At 44.9% G+C, this 12,261-nt stretch overlaps 1 protein-coding gene across 3 annotated transcripts in view; it reads right to left on the bottom strand.

Moving 5' to 3' along the window:
- Positions 1–12,261, bottom strand: part of ABCG4 (ATP binding cassette subfamily G member 4) — a 105,590-nt gene that overhangs the window by 23,711 nt on the left and 69,618 nt on the right. For all 3 annotated transcript variants that reach the window (XM_030220643.1, XM_030220642.1, XM_030220644.1), the window contains exons 5-6: positions 10,645–10,695; positions 1,094–1,239 (exon numbers count right to left, since the gene is read on the bottom strand). In XM_030220643.1, the coding sequence (XP_030076503.1) occupies positions 1,094–1,239; positions 10,645–10,695 (197 nt within the window). The remainder of the gene's footprint in view (positions 1–1,093; positions 1,240–10,644; positions 10,696–12,261) is intronic.

The following is a 12,261-nucleotide window of genomic DNA, read 5'->3' as shown; positions in this document are numbered from 1 at the left end:
GTGTTGCATTCTCTGCTCTTCTGCCTTCCTTGGATTCCCGCAGAGGTGTTTTCCTGTTTGCTGTTTCGCCGGGTGCTGCTATCCCATCATGCCATTGACACAGCACATGATTGTAGAACAGGAATTATTAACCGTTTTTTGGTTCCTGCACCCCTTTAACTGATCAATAAAACCCTTGCACCCCATTCCTAAATCACATATATCCACTAGGGATTACTGACATGTGCTAACTGCTAACATGTTGCCAAAATTACAGTAGTAGACGGTTATACTACCAATAACTGTCTTAATAACTGCCTTCACTCTTGTCTAGAAAGTTTCAGTGAATTGCTTCAGATTTCAAGACCCTTCTCCACACCCTGTTTGACCTCTTCACACACCCTTGGGGGTGCTGACACCACTGGTTAAGAACCCCTGCTGTAGAGAGAGAAAGTGGTGGCTGTTGTTGTTCAAGTTCAATTTATTTGATATACCACAAATGTTTGGTAAGAAATCTAAGTGGTTTACAATGAGGTAGAAAAGGGAGTCACGCAGCGTCACATGTCACAAGACAGAGCACAAGACGATAACGGGTGAAGCCAAAAAGAAGAAAAAGCAAGGGAAGGAGAGGACAATAGGAGTCTTGGAACTGCCTCATGTACGTTGCAAGATCAAAATTGCAGGAGAAAAATCCCATGGTCAGATATCAGGAAAAGCCAAGGCGAAGCAATAGAGCTTTAACTGGGACTTAAAGCTGTGAAAGAACTGCTCAGGATGTAAATATGGAGGCACGGCATTCCACAGTGGAGGAGAGACCACACTGAAGCAGGACCTTCTGGTAACATCCAGAAAGACCTGATGGAAAGAGGGAACTACTAGTAGACCCTGGTTAGCCAACCTAAGGGATCTTGCGGGGGCATAAGGAAGCAGAAGTCTGGCTAAAAAAGAGGGCAAATCGGAAGACTGAATCTGATGAGATAAAATATTCAGCTTGAAAGGAATCCTGTACGCAAGAAGAAGCAGGCGTTCGGTAACGAAAAGTGGAGTAACGTGTTCCCTCATGCCATGACACAGCAGTGGGACAGAGAACATAGGTATTCAATCTTGTTCTTACCTGGTTGGCTCATCAAAGAACATGACAGGTGGGTTATTAACCAGCTCCTGTGCAATAGCCAAACGTTTGCGCTGCCCACCGGACAACAACACGGTGCGAGTGTATGCGCATTCCAAGAGTCCCAGAGCTGTAAGAATCTCATGCACCTGTTGGGAGGAGAGGAAGAAAGTGTCATTGAATGAGGTGGTGCAAAGCTGAGAGCGTGATGTGAATGACTGCATGGCCTCTCGCTGCCTGTATCACACAACTCCAGACTCTCACCCTCCTATCTGTACTGAAGTGGAGGAAGGAAGCAGACTCAGCCCCCATCCCCCATCTGTAATGGAGGAGTGCAGACAAAGTCCTCCTTCCATTTCTATGGCGATGGGAACAATGTAAAACAACGAATAAATACACATGAATAAAATACACATTGAGTCCCATATTCAGCATTTTGCTGACTGCTGCTGGCGTTACACCTGGAAATGCAATGCTGGGCCATGTCTCGGCTCTGGCATTGAATTTCTGGGCATATGAAGCCAGCGAAAACATAGCCGGTTAAGTGCAATATTTGGCACTTTAACTGGCTATGAAGAACCGCATAAAGATAGAACTGTGTTGTATGCAGTCTTATTTATGTGGTTATCTTAGCTGGCTAAGTGCAGACTCCATAACATAACATAACATAACATAACATAACTGTCCAAGTTTATTAATCATTTATTACCCCACCCGTCGGAGACCATCAGGGCGGTTTACAATCTAAGATAAAATGAAAAGAGGGTACAGAGGAGAGAGCAAAGCAAAAGAGTAAGGATCACAAGACAAGGCCGCCAAGAGACAAAGCTGGGCCCAGGGCAAACACTCCTATGGGCCCGCCTGCCCATCCCCTCTCTGGGGCCACGCCCCCCAGGCCTATGGTTGTGACCCCCCCTCTCCCCAGGCCTGCTTACTTGTCTCCTCTCCTGCTCCGCTTTGTTGCACTGCCCAGGTCCTTCTTCCTGCCATATCCAAACATGAACTACTTCACACAGGAGGCGGGATGTGGCAGGAAGAAGGACCTGGGGCCAGTAGAGCAGAGTTAATGAGATAGCGTGATAACTCTGCTGTCACACAGGAGCAGGACAGCCATGCTAGCACTGAGGGGCATCAGGGCCCCCCTTGGGTCCGGGCCCTGGGAAATTTTGCCCCCCTAGCCCCCTCTCTCGGAGGCCCTGTCACAAGACAAGACACAATAAGGGTAGTGAGGAAGGAATTGAATCATGATAGAAAAGAGGGTGGGATAAAACAGAAGGATTGCTCTGTTGTTCCAGTTAACTCTGTGCTGGCATTCAAGAAGGAATCAATGGTAAGCATCTGCAAATAGGTGGGTTTTCAGTTCGGCTTTGAAAATTGATAAAGTGGATTGATAAAGTCTCAGCGGTCGAGGAAGGACATTCCAAAGACTTGGGCCTTGTACTGAAAAGATGGAATCTCGGATGTGTTCGTGAATAACATAACATAATACTTTGTTTTTATAGCCTGCAATACCTCACAGTTCAATGTGGGTTACATACAAAGAGGCTGGACAAACCAGGAAATACATTAATAATCATAATAATTAACTAAAACTAATACATTCATTTCCTTCCATAATTCTGAAACAAACATGTCTTAAGTGAAGGTCGAAAATTTACATTACTCAATGCCTAAACTATCAAAGAGGAAACGTCTTTGCCTAATTTAGCAGCCTGATAGGACAACAAAGAATCTATACATTACTTTCTTTCTTTGTCCTTCATCGATGGAAAAGAAACAAATTTAATGATCGAGAAGCCCCCAGAATGCCCACAAAATAGATGGTTTTGGCTTCGGCACTAATTGTTAGAAGTCTTCATCATAAAATGTTTGGGGATCTCAATATGTAAACTTTGGAAGAAAGGTGGGAGAGTGAAGATATGACAAGAGACATTTACAGCGGCATAATCGAAAGTGAAGGACGTCCATCTTCTGACACAAATCGGGAGATGGGCGTCCTTCTCTCAGGGTCGCCCAAATCGGCATAATCGAAAGCCGATTTTGAGTGTCCTCAACTGCTTTCCGTCATGGGGATGACCAAAGTTCACGGGGGCGTGGTTAAGAGATGGGTGTCCTCAGCCGATAATGGAAAAAAGAAGGGTGTCCCTGACGAGCATTTGGCCGAGTTTACTTGGTCCAATTTTTGTCATGACCAAGCCTCGAAAAGGTGCCCGAACTGACCAGATGACCACCGGAGGGAATGGGGGATGACCTCCCCTTATTCCCCCAGTGGTCACCAACCCCCTCCCACCCCCCAAAAAATTAAAAACCATTTTTTCCAGCTTCTATGCCAGCCTCAAATGTCATACCCAGCTCCATCACAGCAGTATGCAGGTCCCTGGAGCAGTTTTTAGTGGGTGAAGTGGACTTCAGGCAGGTGGACCCAGGCCCATCCCCCCCTACCTGTTACACTTGTGGTGGTAAATGGGAGCCCTCCAAAACCCACCCGAAACCCACTGTACCCACATGTAGGTGCCCCCCTTCACCCCTTAGGGCTATGGTAGTGGTGTACAGTTGTGGGGAGTGGGTTTTGGGGGGGGGGGTTGGGGGCTCAGCACCAAAGGTAAAGGAGCTATGCACCTGGGAGCAATTTGTGAAGTCCACTGCATTGCACCCTAGGGTGCCCGGTTGGTGTCCTGGCATGCGAGGGGGACCAGTGTACTATGAATGCTGGCTCCTCCCACGACCAAAGGGCTTGCATTTGGTCGTTTTTGAGATGGGCGTCCTCGGTTTCCATTATTGGCGAAAACCAAGGTTGTCCATCTCTAAGGTCGACCATCTCAACATTTAGGTCGACCTAAATGTTGAGATTTGGGCGGCCCCAACTGTATTATCAAAACGAAAGATGGATGCCCATCTTGCTTCGATAATATGGGATGCCCCACCCCTTCGCGGGGACGTCCTTAGAGATGGGTGCCCTTACAGATGGGCGTCCCCGTTCGAAAATGCCCCTCTATATCACCTTTGTGGCACAAATAAACAGGATGTGAATCTCATTTGATTGAAAGGAAGCTCTACAACCAGGGGGCATAGGATGATGGTGAAAGAGGACAGACTCAGGAGTAATCTGAGGAAATACTTCTTCACAGAAAGGTTGGTGGAAGCATAGAATGGCCTCCCATTGAAGGTAGTGGAGATGAGTTAAAGAAAGCACTGGAGAAGCACATAGGATTTCCATGGGAGGGGATGGGATTGTAGAGTTTTGTATTTTAATTTTAATTATTTAGATTTTGCTCATAACTTTTTCAGTGGTAGCTCAAGATGAGTTACATTCAGGTACACTGGGTATTTCCCTGTCCCTGGAGGGCTCACAATCTAAGTTTGTACCTGAGGCAATGGAGGGTTAAGTGACTTGCCTAAGATCATAAGGCACAGTAGTGGGATTTGAACTGGCCACCTCTGAATGTGAAGCCCAGTGCTCTAACCACTAGGCCACTCCTCCACTAGTTACAGATAGGCAGACTGGATAGGCCATGTGGGCTTCATCTGCCATAATCTTCTGTTTCAATGTTTGACAAACCTTTCCATCATCCTCAAGTACCTAGGGGTAAACCTCAAATCTCAGATCATGTCTGCTGATAGTAAGTCGCAAACATGATCTCCTCATAAAGCATTCTGAGAATGAAGCTGCTGAGGGGTTTGCCCTTGCACACGTTTTTGAAGTCAAACAAGTTTTAATTCTATGCACCCGGCATGTGCACATTTTGTACCTGTGCATGCAGTTAGAGAATTATAAAGTATCTTCTATGTGATACAGTAACCTCATCCGTGGAAAGAAACAATGATGGATCAGAATTTGAGACTTGCCTAACCATAGTACATTTTCCTTACTAGAATTAAATTTCAATTTATCTGCCCTCATCCATCTGTTGTGAATTAAATCTGGGACTAGGGCGGCCACCGGGAGTTACTTGGGTATCACTAATATTTAGCAGCTGCCTTAAGTTAACTGGATAGTTATTTGAGTGTGCTGCCACTGAATATCAGAGATACCCAGGTAACTTCCGGCACCACCCTGACTCCACCTCCAGACTGTGCCAGAGCTAACCAAACAGTGTCACGGCAGTCGGATAGGATATCCGGTTATATGCTGCTGAATATCCCGTCAGGACCCAGTCTGTGCTAGTTAAAATAGGGCACAAACTGAGGAGCCTTAATGTAGATCTCATCTTTTATTACATATTGGGCCAAGAGTCATTGAAGTAGACCTGCAGCTATCAGGATAGTTTGGGTCCACAGTCAAGAAGTGGATTTATCGCAATATTTTTATTTATTTATTTGTTACATTTGTATCCCACATTTTTCCACCTATTTGCAGGCTCAATGTGGCCAACTCTGGTAGAGAAACAAATACAAAGTGATGTTGTAGTCTAGTAAGATTCATAGTTACAGAGACATTGGGAATAGTAGAGAAGAAGAGATATATAGTGTTCATTACGAGCTTGGGTTACGTTGTGTTGCAGGGTTTAGGTACTTGAGTTGGGTCAGTAGGGTATGCCTTTTCGAACAGGTGGGTCTTTAGTGATTTCTGGAAGTTAAGATGGTCGTACGTTGTTTTCACAGCTTTTGGTAATGCATTCCACAATTGTGTACTTATGTAGGAGAAGCTAGATGCATACATTGATTTATATTTGAGTCTTTTACAGCTTGGGTAGTGGAGATTTAAGTATGGATATCCTGAAAACCCAACCGGCCAGGTGGTCCCTGAGAACTGGGCTGAAAACCACTGGTCTAGAGACTAGGTCTTATGTTTTTATCCAAGTCATCTGCATCAGCACAACCCGCTACAAATGCAGTCAAACTGCACAGGAACACTGCAGATATATCTTTGGCTTGCCACTGCTCCAGAAAGTCCACTGATCTATCCTAACTCTTCACAAATCCTTTGAGTCCTTTCTGAAATGGACTCAGGAAGGTGATTACACTAGTTCACAGAACTGTCAGCTGCCAAACATGACTGGGGATCATTCAAGCAATGATTTACATTACAAAACCATTCCTTAGAGTTGCGCTGATGTGAGATTATTAAAGTGGAAGAGTAATCTGTCTTGGCAGCTGGGATTGCTTTATTGTCCGTACTTAAATGGAGCTTCTTTAAAAGACTTCCTCCACTGTCTCTCTAATTTATGAGGTTGCTGTTTAAGATGATCAGAGAACCAATGAGACAACTTGTAGCTAAAGGACATTTGGTGTAGACCTTCTCTTTCTCTGATTAAAGGGATTGCAATTGTTTTGGTAGATGCTTTTAATAAGTATCTGGGTGTCCAGAGACAATTTATTTATTTATTTTAATTACATTTGTACCCCGCGCTTTTCCCACTCATGGCAGGCTCAATGCGGCTTACATGGGGCAATGGAGGGTTAAGTGACTTGCCCAGAGTCAATAGGAGCTGCCTGTGCCTGAAGTGGGAATTGAACTCAGTTCCTCAGTTCCCCAGGACCAAAGTCCACCACCCCAACCACTAGGTCACTCCTCCACTGTTGCTACTGTTTGAGATTCTACATGGAATGTTGCTATTCCACTAGCAACATTCCATGTAAAAGTCAGCCCTTGCAGATCACCAATGTGGCCGCGCAGGCTTCTGCTTCTGTGAGTCTGACGTCCTGCACGTACGTGCAGGACGTCAGACTCACAGAAACAGAAGCCTGCGCTGCCTTCTACATGGAATGTTGCTAGTGGAATAGCAACATTCCATGTAGAATCTCCAATAGTAGCAACATTCCATGTAGAATCTCCAATAGTATCTATTTTATTTTTGTTACATTTGTACCCTGTGCTTTCCCACTCATGGCAGGCTCAATGCGGCTTACATGGGGTAACGGAGGGTTAAGTGACTTGCCCAGAGTCAATAGGAGCTGCCTGTGCCTGAAGTGGGAATTGAACTCAGTTCCTCAGTTCCCCAGGACCAAAGTCCACCACTCTAACCACTAGGCCACTCCTCCACTCCAATCAATTGTCTTTTTCAAAACAGGTTCCAGCTTTTGTCAAAATATGTTTCTGTATCTTTAGGCAAGTTGGGGGGGGGGGGGCTTTGACCTTTTCTTACTGAACCAGCATAACATACAGTGATGGTGATAAGTCATGCATCAATGGACCAAAATCTGGTTTTAGCCTTTTACAACAAATGTTGCAGCTGTGTAACTGTTTTATGATGGTCACATGTAATAATTCCAAGCTGCAACTGACTCTGAGCTTTGTCGTTGGCTGTCATTTGGATATTTCTACTGGCAGCATATGCCACAGATTCTCTATCACCGTTCCTTTTACTTTGTTAGGTGTCTGATTTTAATTTTAATTGATGTTAATTTACCATGTCCACTTCTGTGAAACAAGTGCCAAATTTAATAAACAAACACCCTTGTAGTCACAATACTTTTGACTTTTTCCACAAAAAGTATTATCAGGTTTCAGGTTTATATCCTGCATATAAATAAAATATATTGTAAGAAATATGAGGAGGAGAGTGCAAGGGGGAAGAAGGGGGCTGGAGAGAGCAAGAGAGAAGGTTCTTTTTCCCCTGAAGAATGGAGGAAAGGGAAAAACTACAACTCCCAACAGCCCCTGAGAAGGACATAACATAGAAACAGGGACTTCCATTCCCAACAGCCCCCAGAGGTTGCTAGGAGAAGGACAAGAGGGGGAATTGGGAAAACCTGTCCCGGAGAACTAGGCTAAGGGAAGAGGTTCTGAGCCTACCCAATCAGGGAGATGAGAAGCAGCTGAGTGGTGGGTGTGGTGAAGAACCCATGGACCGGCAAGGGGGAAAAAAAAGGGGGAGGAGGGGAGACAAGAGGGGCCGATGGATACTTCTGCTTTGGCTAAACTGGGAGGCACCCAGGTGAAACAGCAGCTGGCTCCATGGTATGAAGGCTTGGTAGAAAAAGGGAAAAGGTGGCTAGCCCAGAAGGGGAGTTAAAAGAGCATGTTTACAACTGTTGGGTATTGGGGTGGTGGTCAGGAGGTAGTGCTGGCCAAGTTGGGTGGGACCCTTTTACTCTCCCTGTGGTGATTAAGAGAGGGGGGAGAGGGGTAAGGTGCTTTATATGAACTGCTGGGATTTTTTCTTTGAACTGCTGGGTTTTGGGAATTGCTTGGCATAAACTGCTTTATATGAACTGCTGGTGTGGTTGAACTATTTTCTTTCGGTTACCTACTGTATTTTGGGAATCATTCCTTTTTGGAGTGCGGGGTTTTGGACATTGGGGACCAAGCCACTTGGACAGCAGAGTCAGTACCTAATTTACTCGGTGGATTACCAGACTATCTGTTACCTGGAGGATTATTTTATATGTTTTGTGCCTAAATAAACTGCAAACTGCCCACGTGATGAGCCAGACCTGTACTCAGATGGTGGAGTAGGACGTGCCCAGGGGGATCCGAAGTGGGAGGCTTCACAATATCTATGCGGCTTACAGACTAATTATAAGGGAGGAGAGAAAAAGAGGGGGAAAGGATAGCAAAGGAAGGGAGAAACGGAACTCCATTGTTGATCGACAGAGGGCATAGCAGACAAGGGAAGGATAAATAAATCTGAGCAGACCAACAGGCATCGCCCCGGAGACAGTCCTAGCATGTTGAAAAGGCATCTTCAGAAAGAAATGTTTTAAGGTCTGTTTTAAACATTGTCAAAATTGTCTGTGTTCTGAGATAAAGGGAAGGGAATTCCATAGGGTGGGACCTACCACTGAAAAAAATTGAGTGTCGTTTAGTGTCATACCGAATGTGCCGAAAAAATGGTACCACTAGCAAATGTTGCTGAGATGAACGGAGAACACGTTGGGGAGTATACGGTGTCAGGAACCACACTAAATAAGAGGGAATACCCAGAAAGTTTAATTTTGAACACCAGTAAAAGAAGTTTATAAGTGATTCTATGTGTAACCAGGAGTCAATGTGCATCCTTGAGAAGTGGTGTATAACATGATCAAACTTTTTTTGAGCCTGTAATTAATTTTATGGAATTAATTTGGATCAACTGCATGAGGTGCAGATCTTTTTGCCACAGCCCCTTATATAGCGAGTTGCAGTAATCCATTTGTGATAGGGCCAGGGAATGAATTAGTATATTAAGAGCTGATGGATGGAGAAGTAAATGGATAAAGCGGATCACACTGAGTTTAAAGAAATAGCGTCAGATCAGAGAGGAGAGTTGTGTTTGAAAGTGTAAGGAGTTGTCAAGAATAATATTATATTAAGCACTTTTTTATTTTTACCTGAGTAAATTTTTTATGTGATTTTTATTGTATTTTTTACTTTTACCTAACTATCAAAATATGCATTTATCTTTACTTTTACTTAAGTACGTTGATCTAATACTTTAAACAACATGTATCTGGATATTTAATTTATTCCCCAGTTTGATATACCACCTTTCAATCTTTACAAGAAACTCAATAGTGCTTTATATTAAATGTCAAAAAAGAAAGAAAGAAAAGTCAGATCTCAGTAGAATCAGGCTGTTTAACTTGCAAGTGGGGGAGGGGGGGGACGAGCTGGCAACTGTTCATTTTGTGGCAATATTCAGCCACTACACTGGTAAGTTATGTATTTAATTTGGTTTCTGTTTGCTTTGTTGGATTTAATTTAGGCCTGCAAAATAGGATTCACAAGACCCAATCTCAACGCCCCCCTTCACCTGTGACTCCTGAGAATTCTTGTTGGCTACAGGTTAAAACTGTGAACCCTGAAGTGATGTCATCATGTGGTTGGAAACTGGAACTCCAGAGACTGCACAATAGGTCGCTCTCCCCACACCATTATCTCTATGGCAACAATAATACCATATTCAAACATCCCTCCCCCATGGTCATCAGACCATCACACATAGCTCTCCCCCGCCATGGCCCTTTCCTACAGCAAGAGGACCACCACCCCTGGCCCTCCCCCAGGGTGTTCAGACCACCATATTCTGTGCCCCCCCCCCCCCCCAAGGCTTTTCCTACTATCACAATAGAGGAGGACTAGCCTAGCGGTTAGAGCACCAGGCTGACAACCAGAGAAGCCCAATTCAAATCCCACTGCTGCTCATTGTGATCTTGGACAAGTCATTTAATTCTCCATTGGCTTAGGAACAAACAAATTGTGAGCCCTCTGGGGACAAGGAAATACGTAGAGAACTAGAATGTAACTCACCTTGAGCTACTACTAAAGGTGTGAGCAAAATCCAAATAAATAAATAGGAACACCACTCTCAGCCCTCCTCCCCCCATAGTGATCAGACCATCGCACTTAGCCCTCGCCCTGTTGTGTTCAGACCACTACATCCAACCCTCCCCTACTGTAATAGTAACAGCAAAAACAACTGCCCCATAGTGATCACATCACCATACTCAGCCCTTCCTACCTTCCCCTTTCCATTTCAGCGGCAGTGGGAACACCAGACTGAACCCTCCTCACACTTCTGCTGTGATGGGAACATGAGCCCTTCCCTTTAACCCCTATCTCTACAATACTGGGACATCAGACTCAACCCTTCTCCCCGCCCCCATGTCTGTTGTGATGGGAACAGACTCACCAGCTCGTTCTTCACTTCCTTTTTCTCATTCAGCTTCAGATTTGCTGCAATCTGCAGAATCCAAGGGGGAAAAAAAAGATTTATTTTAAGGACAATGCAAAGGGGAGTTGGAAAGGTCTTAAAGGGGATATAAAGTCTGTTCAGCAACTGTGACCCATTAAATGTCAGCTACATCATGTATCAATGCCAGATGGAACCATGATATCTACATCAACTGCCAAGTACCAGCTGCACCAAGCACTCTTGCCCTCTGCACCAAATGCCAGTTTCATCAATGCCAGCCATACCCTGCCAGGAGGACCACAGCATCTGCACAAACCTTACCTACCCTCTGCAGCTTTGCCATCTGTACCCAGTACCCCAGGTCATCTGGTTTTGATGTTGGATTTACTGTACTTTCATCTTTGGAAATTTTTATATCCTATTATACTATACTATTTCTGTGATTAAGTGTGCAATAAAAACAATCCATTAATAAATTTTTATCAAAATCCTGAGTGGTGTAGAAAGAGTAGAAGTGAATCGATACTCTTTCAAAAAGTACAAAGACTAGGGGACACTCAAAGAAGTTACATGGACATGCTTTCAAAACAAATAGGAGGAAATACATTTCACTCAACGAACAGTTAAGCTCTGGAACTCATTGCTGGAGAATGTAGTAACAGCGGTTAGCGTATCTGAGTTTAAAAAAGGTTTGGACATGACGGTAAAGTGAAGCTCTGGACATTTACGCTTGCTAGACTACAAGCACTGGTGTGCTGCTGAATTTCCAACAATGGGCTCTCTCTCCGTGGATAGCCACCCTGTGGGTGAGCTAGGCATACCTTTTCTGGCAGGGATGCTGAGCTCCGCCAGCCAAATAGACCGCTGCCGCTCCCTGCTGCTTGTTTCACGCTCTGAGCTGCATGCCGGGACTTCTCATGGATTCAGTAAATGGCGCCAGGAAAAATCAGAGCTCAGTACTATTCTATAAAGGATGCTCTGGGATAAGAACCCTTTACAGAATAGCGCTTACAGGGGATTCACACGCCCAACTTTGGGCGTGAGGACTTACACCAGTTGAAACCTGGTGTAAATCTTGGCGTGCATTCCTGGAATTCTGCATCTTTTGTGAGCACCCCTGGCCTGCCCATGCCCCTCCTATGGCCAGGCCCCCTTCTGGGTTGCATGTGAGAGGATCTGGGTAGGGATTGTTGTAGAATGTTGCACATCCAGATCCGCGCAAGAATCCAAATCAGTGCCAATTACCATCAATAACTGCTTGATGCCAGCCAATTATTGGGCTCCTTTTACAAAGCTGAGCTAGCGATTGTGGCATGGCAAATGTGATGAAGCCCGGTCAATTCCTATGAGCTTTGTCGCACTTGCAGCGCAGGAATTGTTAGCATGGCTTTGTAAAAGGAGCCCAATAATTGCTAATGGCTCGTTGTCTAATCTATTTGCGCACGGATCTCAGGATCGTACCCGAATTTGGACACCATTTATAGAATCTGGGGGATAGTGTATAAGTGCTGGGGGGAGGGGGAGTATGCATGGATGAAGCATGGGAAGGACGTGGGCGGGGCCTGCCACTTGCATGTGTAACTTACTGAATACTGTCAGTTGCACTAGGTCTAT

This window comes from Microcaecilia unicolor, chromosome 12, assembly GCF_901765095.1.
Source record: "Microcaecilia unicolor chromosome 12, aMicUni1.1, whole genome shotgun sequence".
Taxonomy (NCBI): Eukaryota; Metazoa; Chordata; class Amphibia; order Gymnophiona; family Siphonopidae; genus Microcaecilia; species Microcaecilia unicolor.
Note: the sequence above shows the minus strand (reverse complement) of the source record. Positions and strands in the feature narration are given on the sequence as shown.